General features: G+C 40.9%; 1 protein-coding gene across 1 annotated transcript in view; it reads right to left on the bottom strand.

Annotated features, from left to right (window-relative positions):
- Positions 1-350: 350 nt before the first annotated feature.
- Positions 351-20008, bottom strand: part of LOC139708475 (uncharacterized) — a 30703-nt gene continuing 11045 nt past the window's right edge. The window contains exons 2-7 of the mRNA XM_071620427.1: positions 18780-18879; positions 11650-11764; positions 7569-7770; positions 5107-5195; positions 4132-4377; positions 351-3384 (exon numbers count right to left, since the gene is read on the bottom strand). Coding sequence (XP_071476528.1) covers positions 1726-3384; positions 4132-4377; positions 5107-5195; positions 7569-7770; positions 11650-11764; positions 18780-18879 — 2411 coding nt within the window. The 3' untranslated portion in view covers positions 351-1725. The remainder of the gene's footprint in view (positions 3385-4131; positions 4378-5106; positions 5196-7568; positions 7771-11649; positions 11765-18779; positions 18880-20008) is intronic.

The following is a 20008-nucleotide window of genomic DNA, read 5'->3' as shown; positions in this document are numbered from 1 at the left end:
GGTCCTATCATTCATAGGCCTTGAAAATTTCATCGTAAAGAGTAAACACCACAAACTTCTACATAGGGCCTACACGTATACGATAATCCCATCATTCATAGGCAATAGAGTGTAATAATTTTGCCTCTAGCAGCGTGATACACTGGACTTGTGGGTAAACATCTAAAGCACCTGTTAAGGGTTGTGCGCGTATAAAGGGAGGAAAACAACTTGATGATACGTTTTAAATTTGAAAAAAAAAATCCTAGCACTCAATGCCACATTGCGCATACAGACGATGAAAGAAAAATATTATATACCCATTAAAGCATCATCGTCATTTAACAGTTGTCATCAAAGAGGAGAGAATCGGAATGACGAGCAAAACCCTTCTCAAGTGATTTGTCTCGTCACTAAGGTAACCAATATCCATACAACATTCCTTCATAGCGATTTCCACAGAAAAACTGGCAATGGCAATACTCCTCTAAGTACTTTCAATTGGCCGTTCAATGTATCATTTCTATTGCATTTCCGTAAAGAAGTAGGCACAAGACGTAAAAAAAAAAAGACATCAAACAATACAATGAGTTTGATACACTGCATTCCTTTCTTCTCTCTCTAGCATAATTTTGTGAGAGGTCAACTACCTACAGGGATACCAAATAACGTAGGAATTTTTTACTGAGTGGATATACGAGGTACTTTATATATCTGAAGTCATTCGATCTTTCTCATTTCATACTGACGATCAAAACGTCATCCATACATGTAAACATTGCACTCCCGTTATAACGAAAACGTTTATAACGAAATTCTCGATACAACGAGGTACAAATTCAGATCGAAAAAAAAAACGTTATCCATATATCTTTATTATGCTTCATCATTCAGCTTTAGCAAAATTTCGATATAGTGAAAGAAAAATGCCGGTCCCGAGGAATTTGTTATAACAGGAGTCGCATGTAATATTCTCCCTTTATGAAATCCCCACAATGTGAATGGCTAATCTGAGATAGTGTGCGGAGGAAACAAGTGACAGAGGGCCGGCACAAAGTACAACGTGTACATAGAAAACATTTTAATCGAACTGCGAAGTCCTTTGTTTTATCGCATGTAAAGAAGCTGAGCCATCCCTTCACATGTCAAATGAATTACTACTGAAAAGCATTTTGCACACAAACGCACACACATACTCGCATACACCAACGTGACATAAACTACGAGAAATAAGTACATGGTGTGTCTGCCATATGCACTTCATAGAGACATGTTCTCATTAAGTTGTTTTGTTTTGTTTTATTTTGTTTTTTGTTTTTGTTTTTTCCCCCGACGGAACACGAAAAGCAAAACAATTTCTTCTCTTTAAGTCGGGGATATGATACTAGTAGCATACGGCAATTAAAAGAAGTGAATCGAACTTAAATCAAGACAGAAAAAAAAGAGTCAATTGAAATCTTGAATCCGGGGGCTCAGGCACAGTGGAAGCAGAGACTTCCTGAACTGTGTAATTCTGAGCTTGATAATCCAAACATCTCTTGTGATATGGAATGCAGATTGATTATGATTTCCGTTGAAGTTATGCGCATATTCAAGAGAAATGGGTGAGTCTGATCAGGTAATACATTGTTGTTTTACACTCTCTGGTAGAAAAAGAACATAATACGAAGGAAGGTTACAACACACTGAGGTATATGAACAAACAATAGTAAGCCCAATGGCAGCCAACGATAGTTGAAGAGTCATTTACAACAACTCCTTGCTAGATTTTTCGCTCTTCTTTCGCTTCCTCTTAGGTTCCGCCTCGGCCATCGTAGCGAGTGCTTTCTTCTTCCACAGTTTCTTGGGATCAGTCACTTTCACTTTGCCGAGCTTCACCGAATCGCTCGACGTTCCCGTATACTCGGGCGTCATTGGCGACAGGTTTGGCACCGACTTCGTCGGCGTCCTCGTCTTCTTTCTCGATTTCATCTTGAAGCTCTCGTCGATGACGAGACTAGGTTCGTCGTCGTCGTACTCTGCGAGTCGAAGGGGCGGGGGTGGCTTATCGCCTTCCCGTTCAAGGACAGGCGGTGACAAGGGGCGTGAGTGGGAAGAGGGAGTGGTGTCGCTAGTACTGCTCAGAACCGGGGTTGGGCTGATGGGTTCCGATTTGACTGTGGAATCTGCGTCGCAGGTCTGCGATGCTTGTCGCTGCGCGGCTGATTGTTTGATACAGGCCGAGCCAATGGCGAGGATGGCAGAAGCTGCCTCTTCACGTTCCTGGTCGCTGGTGACCTGCTCAGCCTTCTTCTCATGGCGTATCCCGAGGAAAGCGCCGCTGTTTTTGAATTGCAGCGACAGCATGCTCTTGCGGAGTTCGTTTTCACTCTCCACTGTGGACAGTACTGTGGGCGTGGCTGGTTTTATCGCTGCCTCCGGGCACTGGGAGCTCGGCGCGGATTCGTTTCTCCTCGGAGAACCCTCGGCAGACTTCGGTTCCGGTTTGGGATCCCTCGGCAGTGGAAGGTTGCTGACGTTGTTTACTTTCTTCTCACTGTCACCACTGGTATTAAGCAGCAATGCGCCGATATGACCGTTGACACTGGGAACCACCGGTGCGTCCTTGTGGATAAGATAGGCATACTCAGTCTTTACCCTCCTGTCCTCCATCTTCACTTTGCTCGGGCTGCTACCGGTGGCTGGAGAGAGACGAGAAACCCCTCTCTCGCTGGAGGGCACTACGTCTGGAGTCTGTCTAGGCTGTATGTTGACCATGACAGAGTGTGCTGCAGGATGGGACGTGGCGTGATTCGGGACTTTGCTCACGTCTTTCGACTTCATGACGGATGCCGTGGTGGACGCATTCACCTTCTCCTCTAGTTGAGTGAAGAAAGCATTCCGTTCGCTGGAACCACTTCCCGCTTCCGCCTCCTTCTCGATTACCGATATCCTTCCTTCCTTGTCGACCCTCGATGGAATGAGCACGACCACCTTTTCGCTGTTCGTAGTCGGCGGTCCACCTTCTGGCCTTCGCTGCTGGGACTCGCTTCGGAGCTCGTTGACGACCTTACGAAATTGTATCGAGTTTCGGAGCCGCTCTTGTGTCTGCTTGTGTATGGCGCGCTGACCCTCGGGCGACCGGCATCTTGCCCCGGCGTTCACGGAATCCTGTCGTGTCACAGAACGGGTCACCGTGTAAACTTCGTTGGCGGGCCCTTTTAGCCGCTCCGTGGTCAAAGTGGTGACAGTTGAGGGCTTGGAAGCAGTGGACGGTGCACTTGTTGTTGCTACTGTAGCTGGTCTGATCAGGTAAGCGTCATTGATGGGTATGGGTAGGTTCGGAGCCGGAGTAGCAGCGGAGGGTGACGATGTATCGTTTGGTTGCGGGCTGCCAGCTCCCAGGCCTCGTAGGAGAGTTGACATCTGCAAAGATAAGAAGTAGGAGTCATTCACAGTCTGGTGGTCTATTGGACTGACTACCACCCTTACGATAAGAAAGCCTACCGACATTATACTTCGGACAAGAATTTTGGTCTATACCGCTGTACCCTACCCACACGCATATACTAGTACGGCTTCCAGACGATAACGGAATGTTTTGTGATTACAAAAAACAAAAATCAACGTGGCAGAAGAGGGTCGCTAAGTTCTGAAGAGGATGCAGTATGCTGAAGGAGCGGATTTCATTCTAGTGACCACAGTGAAGAAGCACTGTGCCATGGCCGAGAAACTCTTTGTTCAAACACTTTTCTTCTTCACGTTGAAACTTAGATCAAATTTCCACAGGAGTTGAACAGAGAAGTGACTTTCGATGTTCTTATTTGCATATAAAAAGAAGAGACGATCTTTTATGAGACATGTCAACATTAACCTTCTTATTCAGTTACTTATGAATTGTCGAAGAAAAATCCGACTGCAACTTCGTTATATATATACAACAAGAAACGGTGTTTGACTATTTCTCTGATAAATGATAAGCAAATCTCTCCAGAAAGGAACATCTGAAGTCTACACAAAGTACTCTGAGCACGTTTCTACCATAACCTTAGGTCATGCTCCATAAAGTCAGCAGGCATTCCGGACGACAAAGCCTCAGGGGACACAGAAATACACAGACAGACAGACAGACAGACAGAAAAACAGACAGACAGAGACAATAGAGCCACGTACTGTCTTATCAGTGGTGATGGTGGCTGGAGTGTCCCACTGTGTGTTCTTCAGACTCATGTCGGCCCCGTAGTGGACTAGAATCTTGACGATGTCGGTGTAGCCACGCCCCGTGGCCACGTGGAGGACGGTGTTGCCGGAGTAGGACTGGACGTTGACCTCAGCCCCGGAGCTCAGCATCTTGTGGACCAGTTTGGTGTCCTGGTTGGTGACAGCGTGGAAGAGGGGCGTCCATCCATTCTTTGAATCCTAGATTGATAAAGGAAAGACAGTCATCAAATGGCATCCGACTATACTATGTGGTTCTTTTATCTTCGCAAACAATACGTGTCCTATTTCCTTTTTCACTTAGCGGCTACACGTGTTGTGAGAGAATTTGGTGGGTTCTTCTTCAGTCCTCGGATTGTAAAACATATGAAATTGTCTCGTCGTGATGGAATGGAGAAAAATATGGAATAACCAGACAAAATATGCAAGCCAGACAGAAAGAAATCGGAAGGCTGAAGTATTTCCTGAAAATGATTACACATTATATACTGTATTCTAAGAGTCAGATGGATAATCATACCTAAATCAAAGGCCGGTTTCCTACTAAAAACTCTTGTGCCGTCGACGACTACATCTGCTGTAATGGCACAAATCATACACATGGATGAAATTGCTGAGGTATGACTTGGTTTTATTTTCACTTTTAGCGTGTAGCATTGAGACGGGGATGTAACATTTACACACCGATATCACAGAATACTAGATGATTTTAATATAATATGACAACTTTTTTGATAGTCTCTAGTCAAGACGTGAAGAAATATTTCATTGGCAGGGAGCTTCGTTCAGGATAAGAAAGACTTGGCAGCTTTGAATTAGGAAATTACGGGGATTCCCCAGTAACACACTACATGGAAACATTCCACCCTGAGGGGTCGAGTCTTGGACACAACCAAGGGGTCGAATTCCAACCCACTGGCGGGGACATACCTTTGAGTTTAGATCGGCACCCTTCTCTAATAGCATGGTGACCAGCGTTGGGTTACCTATCATGGCAGCTAGATGAAGTGGTGTGTATCCTGTTGATGTGAAAAAAGGGAGAAAAAAGACGGAAAAAATCTGATGAGAAATCGAGTAAAAAAGGGTAAGCACGCCTTAGTTCATGTATGTATGTTTTTGTACGCGAAAGAAATCGTGCGGGTTTTTTTTTCGTACACCACGTACGCCTCTAGTGAGTAACAATGAAAGACATTCGTAAGCAAGCGATGACCTGTAACGAAAGAAAATCACTAACTGGAAACTGTCTATTATTTGTATGCAGACGTGCGTAACTTATTGAATACAGCACCAAGGTATGGGAGGAATATTTTAAGACAGAAATGGGAAGGTAGCGGGACTCGGAAAAAAACTCAGGAGCCCACTAAAGATGTGACACAAAGAAAGAGAGAAATATATATATATATATGTAGGGAGAGAGACAGAAACAGACGGAGAAACCGACAGACGGACTGACAGAGAAGTATATAGTACTGTGTGGTTCCGGTATTCAGGTTTATCTTTCTCGTTTAAACTTTCTGAAACATCTTAACAGCTCTGCGCGTACACTCAAATCACGCTACAACACACGTGAGATTTGATTTCCACGGAAACGTCACATAATTCGTAATATGAAACTGGTATCTGTTTTACAGCATGGTGACATGGCAATTTCCTACGATCATTCGTACTTTTAGTTCGCACGTCTGGTAAGTGCAGTCACTGAAAAACATTATAAATCTAAAGTGATCTGCTGATCAGCGTCTTCACATGGAACAGAGTCGAAATAAATTCGATTTGTCGCGAACTATGTCACGAGTAATGCAGGAGGAAAACTATAAGTATCCAACCAGCTGGGATACCACGAAAAGGCTGTGACTTTGCGTGGTATTTCACTTTCGAATTGGGCTCCGTTTACATGAGCATTATTTCGTAATCTGGCAACTTTGGGTAACGTGCCGACAGCCAGGTAAACTTGGCACCACTTCAAGGCACCCGTGGCTACAGAGAGCAGCAACAGGTGTAATAGCATTACGGTTCTATCCGTTCAAAGGAAACAGTAACAAACGAACACATAAACTCAAGCACTTACATGCACCACTCTTGTAGACGTAGGATATAACCACCAACTTGAGCAATATCAACAAGTGCACCTAAGAAAATGGGGGATCTATCCGAACTGTCGAATTAAATATGTGTGGCTTCTAGATGTACAAAAGCATGGGAATTCATTTTCAATACTGCGAAATACACTTAATATCATTAGATTACAACCGAGTATTACGTATTTGATCTGCCTTGGAAGGCTCAGCATTGATCGTCTTTGCATTTGCATTGTGCACCCCCCCCCCCCCTCTCTCTCTCTCTCTTTCTCCTGTATGTCTTTCTCTCTTCTATAATGATACAAAAACAAAAACAGCATACATCCACACAGAGAACAAGAGCAGACAATCTTGCTTGATGGAAACTTTCTATGAACCATCCAGACAACAATAAAAAAACAAAGCGAAGTCGCAAAGGGTTATAAGCCGTGTCCATTAGCGTTTACAAGTCGGGACAAGTATCAGCCGTGCACTTTCAGCCGGGCACAGCTCATAGTTCAATTCCTCGTCTTATCATCTCACCCATTTCCGTTTCCTCCTGTTGACATTATCTCTCACAGTCCCTACGACCCAGTCAAAATAATCACAAACTGAAGGCTGGAATCGAACGACAGCAAACTGTAGTGGAACGGGTAGTCATGCACGTGAGGTTGTGTTCATTGTCTTCAGTTTCTTCAGTTTCATTTCCAATTTTTTCTCCTCGGAATGAACTGATAATTTATGTCCCTTGGTTTGCTTTGTCAATGTATATTACTGTACGGAAAAGGTAAAACACTCGGTCAGACCGTATAGCCTATGAATAGTGTACCTTCCGCCGAAGAAGGGATGAATTGACTACTAAGTGTCAAAAGTAAACCGAGCCAAACCTATGAAAAGGATACATGATTTACAAGTCCCTTGAGCTGAAATTTCTTGGCTATTTGGTACAGTGCATCAACTTAACATCGCTTTAACATAGGATTTTACGGATACTCTGTGAGCCATGGCAACACGCGATCTGCACGATAAATTTTAGAGTCACACACGACATTTTCTCGAGGCCATGCGAATATTCAAGGTGGGGCTAGAACATTTCTTGGAAGTGGAGTTAAAAAAAAGAAGAAGACAAGCAAGTTGCAGAAAGGATGTCATTGCTATGGAACCCAAATGAACAGTACGGTTGTCTATGAAAGGCTGTTACCCGTAGATCATGCCCTTTTTTGAGCGCATACAAGTTTGCAATTACAACCAGTTTTACCCAATTATATCCAGAGTCACGGATATACTGCATATTTGTTGTTGATTTACAAGAAGGTATCTACTATACGCTCTCACCTTCGTAGTTCCGAATGTTGAGATTCACGTCGACCTGCGAATATCGGAGAATGGCGCCAAGGCAGCCAGCGCTGCCGTTCTTGCAGGCGTGGTGGGCAGCCGTCTGTCCGTTCCGATCCGCCTCGTTCGGGTTCGCCCCCGCCTCGACGAGGAGCCGAATGATGTCCGAGTTCTGCATGATGCACGCCAAATGGAGCGGAGTCTGACAAGCAGGGAGAGAAAGAGAGATACATACATAGAATGCAAATAGATAGATAGATAGACATAGAAAAGATACATTATGTAGATATAATAATAATAATAATAATAATAATAATAATAATAATAACAATAATAATAATAATTATTATAATAATAATAATAATAATAATAATAATAATAATTATCATTATCATTATTATTATTACAATAGTAATAAGAGTAATAATACTTATGATAAGGTCTTTTTTTATCCAGCTACCTCTTCAGTGTTATCACTGCTCTACTAGAGGGCCCTGCCATTATTATTACCCTAGCATTGCCAGGTTCCTATTTATACACCTGGGTTGAGAGGGACATGGAAGGTTAAAACATCTTGTCCAAGGACGCAAGGGTCCTCCCGATTGGGAGTCGGTAGTCATATCCACTATACCACAGTGCCCCCACAGATATTGATGGATAGATACATAGATACATACACACATGTACATACATACATACATACATACATACATACATATTTAGGTAGATAGATAGATATAGGTTGAGATAGACAGATGGTAATAGATATATAAATATAATAGATAGAGACATACAGATAGGTAAATAGAAGGACGGTGTATTCAATATTCCCCTTTAATAGCTCTCATCTACATGTAGCTATATCCATCGTCACTTAATTCGTGGTCACGTTCAATCACGAAACCAACAAACGTTGTCGATCACCAAAGGCCAAAAAGGTCAGCGTTTCTCCCAAATCGACGTTTCTACTTCAGTCACCGTTTCCGTGAAGATAATGCCATCGGTTATCTACACCCATGTACTCAATCATTTCGTTTTAATGAGTCTGTATATGCAATGGCTTCGTGAATGTTGGCACTGTCTGCTTTATATCAGCTATATAGTTTAAATACATTATAGTAGGCTTGCTTGTACGGTTGCTATAGGATGGTTTTGCTTAGTACAGTTTAGTGCAGTTAAGATTGGCTTAGTAAAGGTTAAGTTGAAAGCATACAACTCAGGGTACATTAATATTTGTGTGGTTTAGTTTAATTTATTGTTATTTCAGTTTGACCTAATAAGTGTTCTCCGTTTTAGTTCATTTTAGTCATATCAACAGTAATTCAAGTAGAGTTTAGGCAACTAAGGTAGTTTAGATAATGTATACCTTAGTTTAGCCTTATAATCTGTAACCTTGGTCCGGTTTAAATTAGAGAAGTTAGCGATAATCTAGCTCGTCTGCGCATGCGTTGTAACACACCTTGCTCAACAACGAAAGTTCGCATGGATCTGTAATAAGGAGTATACATATTCTGATTGTGCCAAAGTGTGCCTTGGACACATTATAGAATCTGGTTTACTGCAAGGTTATGTTTTTCCCCTGCAAAACGCAACAATCGCGTTTCCGCCTCCCAGTTTCCCTGCACTGACATTCGCATCAACACTCGGTGTAAGCTATAGGCTCTGTAGGTATTGACAGAGAAGTCGCCTTATTGTTGATCATATGCCACATCAAAAATCAGGTGACATCCCCACATAGTACTAAAACAGGAGTCAATCATTGAGCACGTACTCAATGTTGGTTTAAGCAAGGAGGTACACGGGGATTATATTAAGTTCTAATTTGCATTCCTTGCACTCAGCCGTGAGGGAGTGTGCGTGTGGAGACGTCCCAGATTGAAGAACGGTCTCTAAATAGCATGGCATTTGTGGCTGCACATCACAAGTGTTAAGCCTTCTGCCACTATTTACTACCATTAAACAATTGAATTTAAAAAAAAGTTCGACATACACACGATGTACTGCAAATATTACCCACGTGACATGTTCACATGCACAACCCTTCAACTTGAAATAGGCGTTTAGTGAAAGACAAACACAAGCCCAAATGGGCACATACACCCATACACACATAAAGGCCGTATTCATGAGGGAGACGATACATTGATTTGGATAAATGCGTTTACGTTTGTGAGTGACATAATGACGTACTCTGTTCCTAAAAAGAGAATGTATGTCATCATCGTCAATACCAATACCATTACTATATTGATATTATTTTATTATAGCGTCATTTCTTCATTTGCCGCTGCAGGTGCGATCAGGAATTATCCTTCCCAGCTGAGCAGACCAGCCCGTAGTTTTCTGCAAGTCACCCTTACATGGTAAAAAGTAACTCTTTATTTGTATGATGGCCAATATGAATTTGCCAGACGATTGTAATCAAATTGGCACGATTCCTACGATGAGCATGCCACTAATATTGTAACTGTTAAAGATTTTTTTTCCCACTCCGGTCCCTCCACCCCATCCCCTTACATCCTCCCCCTCTTCCCAAACATGTTCCCTCCCCCTCATCCCTTCTCCTTTCCACACCTCTCCCTCCTCGCACCCCTCTCCTTCCACTCGTGACCCCCTCCCTCTTCCCTAGCATTTCCCATCTTACTGGTCCTCTCACCTCCCTCCTCCCTACACGCTTCCCACCCATTTCGTCTCCCATCTACTTATACCCCCCCCCCCCCCATCTATCTATCTATCTATACCTCCCACCCCCGAACAGATCTACATCTAAGACCCGCGTCATGTGAAAGATCACGGCTTCAATCTTAAAGGGATGGTATAGTATTGGTGGAGATGAGATTTGGGCTTTTAACTTTTTGCGAGATACCAAGAAACCACTTATGAAATAGTACAGAGCATACCATTCTAAGAGGAACTCAAAGTTTATTCGATGAAAATCGTTTTTCTCGGTTTTGGAATGGCTGAGACGTCCAAAAACAAAGTAAAATAAAGCAATCGTATATATAATCCCCTTTTATTCGGATTGCTCTGTTTTGGATATCTCAGCAATTTCAAAACCAATTTTCAGCAAATAAACGTTGGATTCCTCTTGGAATTACATGCTCTTTCATATTTATTAAGAGGTTTCTCATTTTCTCACCCATAAATGTTAGAAACCTGAAGTTAGGTCTCAACCAAAACTATACAATCCCTTTAACCTCTGACATTATACTCAGTAGGTATTATAATCACAATCAGTGAACCCTGAAATTTGTTACAAGGCCACCAAAGTCAGTTGAGCAATATTAAAAGAAGCAATGTCTGATTTGATCCGTTGTTCACGTCATGCTTAAAATATTCTCCATCGCTCTCCCCTCTTACGCTTTTCCTTCCTTCCTTCCTCTATACCTTCCATTTGTTTTCCTTTTGTTGCATTATCTCTGACACATTATCACGAGAATATTACACATACGGAAACAAAAGAAAAACAACAGGAAAATAGTATCTGGGGAATAAACCCAGATCATAATCATAGCGCGTTGTGCCTGTGAAACCATTAAAGTTAGTGATAGCGATGGAAAAAGCTTATGTGCAAAAAGAGTAACACGTGTTTAAAATGACTACAGGTAAATTACATCATAGAAAAGTTCCCAAAGTATACATGTCCCTTCTCCAATCAATAGTTGTGTGTGTGTGTGTGTGTGTGTGTGTGTGTGTGTGATATTACACACAGAGTGCAGAAGCTTTTGACTTAGAAAAAGAACATAATGCCTCCTGCGACACTTCCTGGCTGAGGCATAAAAATGAAATATGATGCGATGCTTTAAGAAAAAAAAAGTACATAAAATTTACAATGTGACTAATACACAAAAACCCACAATTATGGACAGATAGTACAAACACACATTAAATACCAGGCAGGGTGAGCTATAAATACACGACTGTGTATATATACCACATCAATAAGCAAAAGCGAAGAAGTTAATCATGTCACGTATACTCGCAGATCCGGTTATAGTAGACGTTTATCTTCGTATTAAGGGTGGAATTGAACCATAAATGGAGAGAAATAACGTCATCGCGACGTAGACTATATTCTTACCTGCTGCATGTAATTGAATATATCCACGGACTTTCCTGCTAGTCTGACGAGCTCAATCAACCTCCGTATCAGACCCATATCAGGTTGGTCCTGAACGATGGCAATATGTAGTGCCCTGCAAGCAAAAAACATAACACAACAACAATAGGAGATGATAACGCTGGGATACGAAACAATGGACATATCAATATTAGATTAATATATCATCATCAATCAAGAGCAAAGTGCGGGATTATCAAAATGATGTCACTTTATAGGACCGTTTCTTGTTCGGAAGGAAAGGAGCTATAAATAGTATAATGAATAAGGGGCCATTATGAATATTGACATATCAGTGGAAAGTTCCTTGACATTGTCGCATTTACGCAATCGAGGGTGGGTGTTTGATTAACCAGGGAGGTGGAAACACCTCCCTGGATTAATAACGTTATTTGGATTACGTGAGAAATGCTATGCTCTCCTAATATACATTCACAGACAGGCATAATCCTACACTTTCTTTTGTCTTGTATGTCAAATCACATTATTGTTAACATTTGTCAATTCTATACGTATATAAAGGTATTAAAGTATTTCACTTTTTACTTTTCCTTTGTTGTAATAAGGTGCCTATAAAACGTACAATGCATGAATCAAAGCAGACGCCTGAACAAAAGTGCCATATTGCAACTTAAACCAAGTGTTAGCAGTTATAGCTTTCTTTTCACCAAAGTCCATTGCTCTTCGGACCAAAACGCCATGGGAAAATGGAAACAGGAAATACGACTGCAGCAAACAAACAAATTACTAACGTGAGTCAGTACTGAGTGTAATAGTAAATGTGCTGTACTAAGTCCCAAATTTGGAAATGCATTATAGAACTGATTTTGCTCGGTGATCATTTCATGGGTTTCATTTATGGACCTTAAAAGCAATCGTAACAAGAGTGCGATAAAATTTTAAGTCCAACGACTACAATTCCACACCTCTGACATGTGACCTTTGAAATACCCCATTAAAGGAAAACGGACCCACGGTTCAAGGGGGCGCTCTTGAATGTAGTGAAAATCGCCGCCATCTTTGTTACGAAGATCGTAAAGCTAGCCAACTGTTGATCATAATGTAGAGCCTCACGGACGCGTAAGTTTCCGCGGCTATAGCCAGCAAGCAAGCTGTTTCCTTTGAAGAATCAGTACATTTACTATGCTGAACCAGCTAGAGTTAACAACGGCCAAATCAAGAAACGAACGCAGAGTGATATTTTTCAACCATTTTTGTTATGTCCCACAAGTCGGTTTTATTCGGACGTTCGGAAAATGGATGCTTAAGCGTAGGTCCAGGTGTAACAGCGCCCTCTGAATCACGAGTCTGTTTCCCGTTAACAGCAGGGTTTCCCAGTAGCATGCTCGATTAATTTCTTCCAAGTCTTCTGATTATGGCACATCATGTCAGCGTGTATTTGCGAAAATTCTCATCTTTTGATATACTCGGTATACAATCATTATTTACTCCAGAAGACTACATTGTTTTAAAATACTACAGGCATCGCAAGCTCCACAGTAGGACTCCATGGCAAGGACAGTGTTAATGACTCTGAAGCCTCCGATTATAGTATGGCACATGAGTGCCACACGACATACATTTAGAATTGAAATCCTGTAAGACAAAAAACCACAGTCGCCGTGTCATTAATGTCAACACAAATAGAAACATATCTTCTGATAACTATATCTACTTTAGAAAGATTACAATAAGCACTCCTTCTTAGGACTACGTAATGGTGAAACCACTAAAGTTCTCTGGAATCTCCTCTAGGCAAACGTAAAAATGATAATACATAATGATAACAATAATAATGACTAGTATAGAGTAGTAAATATTTCGTGAAGATAGGACGTACAACTAGACGCAGAACACAACATGATTTTAAAAGAGTAAAGTTACTCACAATCACAGTGTATAAAACTTAAGGATAATGGCGTCATTAAGTAAAACGTTTCCTATTGATATGCACACGAATCTCCGCTCTTGCACATATTCTATATGGGTCTGAAAACCAAGAATATTATCATTGTTAGCATATAACATAATTTGCACCCTGAACATGGACGGAGGTACAGTTACTATTTGGACTTGTCGCATAAATTCATCGTCTCCCCTTGTGCAAACCAACGTCAGGGGCCCGTTGCATAAAAGTTACTTTTGTGGTAACTTTGCCATCCAATGGTAACTACCATGGCAACAATACTCAACAGCCAATCAAAATCAAGAATTCCATGGAAGTTACCATGGTAACTTTCATGCAACGGGCCCCTGAACTGTGTGGCATTCTATCCATACCGGCACACGTGACTACCATACAACATCACTGCTTTATTCATGTAAACACGTGGGACTGCATGTTAAATCAGAACTATCCCATCCTATGTCTGACTTTAAATGAATTAATTGTCGGTCATTATCTGTTCTACAATATAAAAGTTGTGTCAGGAAACTTTGATTCTGAAAGGAATTTTACTTCTAAGAACGAACTTTAACTCATGTTGATCTAAAAAAGAAGGAGACATAGAACAATGTCTCCTTTGCCCTCCATCTTTTCTCTCTCTCTCTCATTGGCAAATTTGCTACAAACACCACACCCCGCACACGTACTTCCTTTCAGACGCTTGGATTGCATTGTTACTATAAGATCGGGGGGGGGGGGGGGGGGGGCGGTCACGTGACTCAAATTCTGAAGTCGACCGCCAAGATTCGCGTCACGGAACAAAAGGTCGAAGTTCACGGTGCTGATTCAATTCTGGATTGTTATATCTTTTTTTGAGAAAATTGACGCGGTTACGTGCATTTTTCGTGCAGTGTAGCAGAATGTGGTCTCCTTCTCATGATTCCCCTTTTCTCTCTCTCTCTCCCTCTCTCTCCCTCTCTCTCCCTCTCTCTCCCTCTCCCTCCCTCTCTCTCTCTGTCACTCTCTTTCTCTCTCTCTTTTCTTTTTTTTTTTGTCTGCTGCTTACGGATTTCTGTTTGTTTTTGTACAACCACAAGCACCCAACTTCCTGTTATGTCGATGAATAGATTTGAAGAAACTTGGAAGCAAAAAAGAAGAATAATGTATGGAAGCATAATTATGTCTTGTGCTTTTAAGTCATTAAAGGGCATGTCGAGAATTAAAAGGGGCAATAAAATGCATGTTCGCACAAAAACACACACATAAATATAAATAGATAGATGGAGAGGGAGGATAATGATTATTGAGAAAATATATTATAAGTATACAATCATTCGCACTGAGCAAAACATAACCTTGTAAAAATTATTTTGAAAATTGCCATGATCCCTTTAAACCCTGCCTCTAGCTTGTTTGAGAGTTTGACATGACGTATAGGGTATACCCTGGAAAGGAACAATGACCAGTTCACTACACCCATTGATACCAGAACACAATGACACATTAACAGGAATGCATGTATGCCTACATACACATTGAACAATGTGTTGAATCGGGTGCATTGTGATCAATGGGGCAAGTCGGATGACAAAAGCTGTAATGTGATGAACGAAAATAGGGGTTTCCCCGTCAGCACATTTCAGTGCACGGACAGCCGGAACTCATAGATACTTGAGTCCACGGCTGTTTGCATGTTACGCGCATGAAAGGTCAAAGGGCGCCCAACAGTAGTGTCGAGGAAAAAAAAAACAAACATAAAAAAAAAAAAGAATGGGGCCCATTCTATTACCACTGAGTGCATAAGTGATAGGAATGGGCGAAGAATGTATTGCGGACACGGTACTTTCCCCCTACACAATTTTCGATATATTATCCATGATACATCATTGTAGGCTCCTAGGTGTCGTAGGAAGGAATTATTTCATATCATCGTTAATCGAGCTCGCTGAATGTAGTAATGTCTGGAACTGAAGTTGTATTCTATCTAGGATTCGCTCATTTCCTAAGTATTACTAATGGACGGATTTCATGACGTTCATGAGAGATTGGCTGATCATCTCCCCTTTCTTTGTTCTGCTCTTCATATACAGTAAGTGGGCGGGTCAAAAAGGAACTAGAGATTGTAATTTGTCATTACTGACAAATTAAGGTGATCCGATTTTTTTTAATCAATGATTCGAGTCCTGATCACAATAGGCATGACTATACAGGTTTCATCTGTGTTTAGAGACATTGGCCGTGTGATGTTTGGATTCTCATTTAGAAAAGGGAGTCAGACCTGCCATCTTTGGTACCGAATTCCGTAAACACTAACGGAAATACAGAATGAAGTATATTTGACCTTTGACCTCACTTTGCACACCCAAGATGGCGTCTGAGCAAAAGGTGATTAATAAAATGATTCTTGTAACATGGTCTTTGCGTGTGCAAAATATGAAAAGGAAAGATAGGACATGTATTCACCAAGATACAGGATGAAACATTTATGACCTTTGACCCTACTTTACATACCCAAGATGGTGTCCGATCAAGTAGTTGTTATTTTATGAAATAATGTACGTGACATGAACTAAACATGTGCAAAATATTAGGGTGATAGAGTATGTTTTTCTTGAGTTATTGCAAAGAAAGTTGTAGAAATAAAGAAATATCTCAATACATCGAAAATAAACTTTAATTTCAACCACGTTTTTCACGTGATCCCGACACCGTATGAAAATTGAAAGGCATGCATGTGATAGCGCAAAGTCTCAGCTACAACATATTAAAATCTGGGAGAAATTCACCTAAGCATAAGTGAGCTAGTGCTCGATAAAGACAATCATGTCAATTTTCACATCTAGAAAAATTCCCTCCCATAGAGATAACACGTCATAACGAAGATAAAGAAAGAAATACATTTGACCTTTGACCCCACTTTGCACAGACAAGATGGCATCTGAGCAAAAAGTAGTTATTTTGTGAAATGATTCTTGTAACATGTTCTTTACGTGTGCAAAATATGGGAAAGATAAGACATTTATTTACCAAGATACAGGATAAAACATTTATGACCTTTGACCCTAATTTACATACCCAAGATGGTGTCCGATCAAGTAGTTGTTATTTTATGAAATAATGTACGTGACATGAACTAAATATGTGCAAAATATTGGGCTGATAAGGCTTGTTTTTCTTGAGTTATTGCAAAGAAAGTTGCAAAAAGAAACGAATATGAAAATACATCGAAGATAAGCTTTAATTTCAGCCAAGTTTTTGGACGTGATCCCGACTCCGTATGAAAAAACTAAGGGCACACTTACGATAGCCCTAAGTCTCAGCTACAACATATTAAAATCTGGGAGAAATTCACCGAAGCATAAGTGAGGTAGTACTCGATAAACATAGTCATGTCAATTTTCATTTCCAGAAAAACTGCACTCCCATAGAGATAACACGTAAACTGGTTAAATTTGACAAGATTACTTTTAATCCATTTTTCCGAGGTGATGCCGTCATCCAATCAAAATTATGTTATTACATGAGTGAAAGAGCATTTAATAAGCTACAACATACTGAAATCTGGGTGAAAATTGGCAAAGGATAAGTTAGATACGCTCGAGTGAACTTGAAATTTGATGACGTCATTTTGAAAATTTACTTTTTTTATTTTATTTAGAAATCTGATATCTTTTAGTCATTTCTCCAGCATCGCAAACCCATGAAATGACATGTACAAGTCATTAGCTTTCAGAATATGTAAAGAATGTGGGGGGTCACCGTCCATCCTGACGAGTAAAATCGGATTTAAAATTGGCGGTATTTTGGCATTGTTGCACTGTATATTGCCATTGACGCGCGCGCGGAATTCCAACTTTGACGGGCCCGTATGACGTCATAGTGAGTCAGATCGATTTGAAACTTGGTAGAAATATTCCCTGACATTTTAGACATCCGATCTGTGTGAAAAAACGGGAAATTTCTGTTGCATATGAACTGTGCGTGCGTATATGCGCGCGCGCGTACGCGTCCGTCCGATTTTTTCAATTTTTCAAAAAATGCTCCAAATGGTCTGAAACGTGTGCAAAAAAAATTTGAGCTCGATTTGAGCATACAAATATTTCAACGCGCGCGTACGCGCACGTTTTAAAGTATAGATGAATTTTGAGAATATGACTAGAATGCGCTTGACTTGAAATATATGTGACGTAAATTTCATTGAAAAATTCCATTCCATTAATGGGATATGATTGAGAATGTGTTTTCATATAATGACGTCATAGTGACGTCACGGTCGACTGATCACTTTGATTTTAGTTCGATTGTCGTCTTTTCGACACGATACATATATGGTATAAGTTTGACATTCATAGACTATGCACTTTCTGAGCTAACCTCTACACAACTTTTGGGGAGAAATAAAGAAAAAAAAGAAAGAATCCGTACAGATACAGAAGGTGATCCGAGAGGATACTCGGATCACCTAATGACACGTGACCGTTTTACGATCTTAAAGCCCATACGGTAGTACCTCACAATGTGAGTATACATAGGGTATCCTTTTTTCCCTACTGTGATGGGCGATGTTCAGTGGAGTACGTCATTTGCAGTGCTAAAAAAAGGAATATGCTACTGTAATGTTAATGCGTGGGATTACGTAACGACTTTTCCAATACAGGGTTTAATCTCAGGAATACTCACAGAAAAAAAAAAACGTAGAAAAAACAAGTATTCCAATAAACTAGTCATTACATTACTCGTCAAACGAAAACGCCCCCATCCCCACCCCCACACTGCTAGCAATCTTTGGCTATACACCGGAAGCAATGTCATGTGTGAATCTAATCTAAGAATTTAGGGAATCTTTGGAGACGATATAATTATACAAACTATATTTATTCATTGCTCAATGCTTACAAAACCCCAAAGTGATGAAACAAGAGAGGGCAAATGATTTTACATATCATGTGCTACTATAAAGAGCTATAGACAATTTCACATAATAATATTAAATTTCTGGAAATGACGGAGCCAGCATGGAGCGAGATACCCGCATCATTTAAGAACACCTAGAGAGAGGGAAGTAGTTTACCCCTGAATAAGGATATCCTCTTCATTGATTGGTCTATACAGCGTCACGTGACCATACAACGTTGTTACGACGCTGATGTTGCCGAAAACAAATATCTAAGGCCCCCTATAATTAATTGGCGTTGTGAATCCTTACGTGTCGCCGTCGGTGTCTTGTTCTGTAGCTCGCTGGCAGTCAATGGCGATCGACAGGCTGACAAACGGATTGACGGCGAACGATGCAGCCGCCTGGTATCCTGCGGGACGGGGGAAGATGAGAGAGAGAGGGGGAGAATTATGAAATGCAGAAAATATCAAACTGATGCGCCAACTCCACTCACATCGAGTGTCTTATACACCCAAGTACCTCCCACGTGCATCTCTGTACATTAAACGCATATATACACTTCAAAGCAACATTACACACAAGCAAACACACACATACTCACACAAACATAATTATATACTAACTTGCATAAATTCAATAATCATTTTATAGCTATCTTTTAACACATACCATGTTGAAATTAAAATTGAATTCGTGTGCATGTAATGTAAGACTACATGTGCTTCTGTGTGTTCCTGGACTTGGCGGGTATTTACAAAATCATACCGACAGCGCATGCATAGATACACATACACTGTAAATAGATAGTACAGTATATATAAATGGAATTCCCATTTTTCCATCATGCGGGATTTTTCACCCCAGATAAGACGATGATGTAAGAGTGAAGAATAAGATGCGTTATCGAAACGTTTCAAAAATAACATTGCTTGCGCATCTCTAAGAATAAAATCATACGACCAAGAACAATGGCGAGGAATTTGAATTGACATTTCCCTTTAATACGGGGCAATGATACGTTGTAAGCAAACCAGATGACAAGACACGTGGCGATGCCGTAGACTAGACGATCATTAATCTCGGTGTATAATCTCGCGCAATATCTGCCACACAAATTCTGAAAAGGGAATTTCCCTTTTTAGCAGCCGAACCCTCGATACGCTGAGTTAGAGAGATGTGTTGACAAAGGCGCGAGCTTGCGGAAGGGAAATGCGAAGGCTGCTCTAACCACAGTGGTTATGTTTTCCTTTCTGAAAAACGGACTAACACGGCGTTAAAACCCCTCGAGATAATACAAGTCATGCGTATACTACCACAAGCAAAGAAAATGCTCCTATATGCCACTTAGGCCTATTTGGCTCAATGCATACATCGTTACCGATTTTCTGATGCATTTTTTATTTCCTTACTTGCCTTTCTTCTTCTTTTTTTTTCTTTTGTCCATGTGTATGTGTGTGTGTGTGTGTGTGTGCGTGTGTGTGCTGACACGGCTAGATCATTGCCCGTACTTAGCAACCTGCCTAGTATTCCATGAATGT

This window comes from Diadema antillarum, unplaced genomic scaffold (assembly GCF_040938485.1).
Source record: "Diadema antillarum isolate AM-2024a unplaced genomic scaffold, OU_Dant_1.0 seq00001342_RagTag, whole genome shotgun sequence".
NCBI classification, from domain to species: domain Eukaryota; kingdom Metazoa; phylum Echinodermata; class Echinoidea; order Diadematoida; family Diadematidae; genus Diadema; species Diadema antillarum.
The sequence above is the reverse complement of the archived record's forward strand: the minus strand, read 5'-3'. Positions and strand labels throughout refer to the sequence as shown.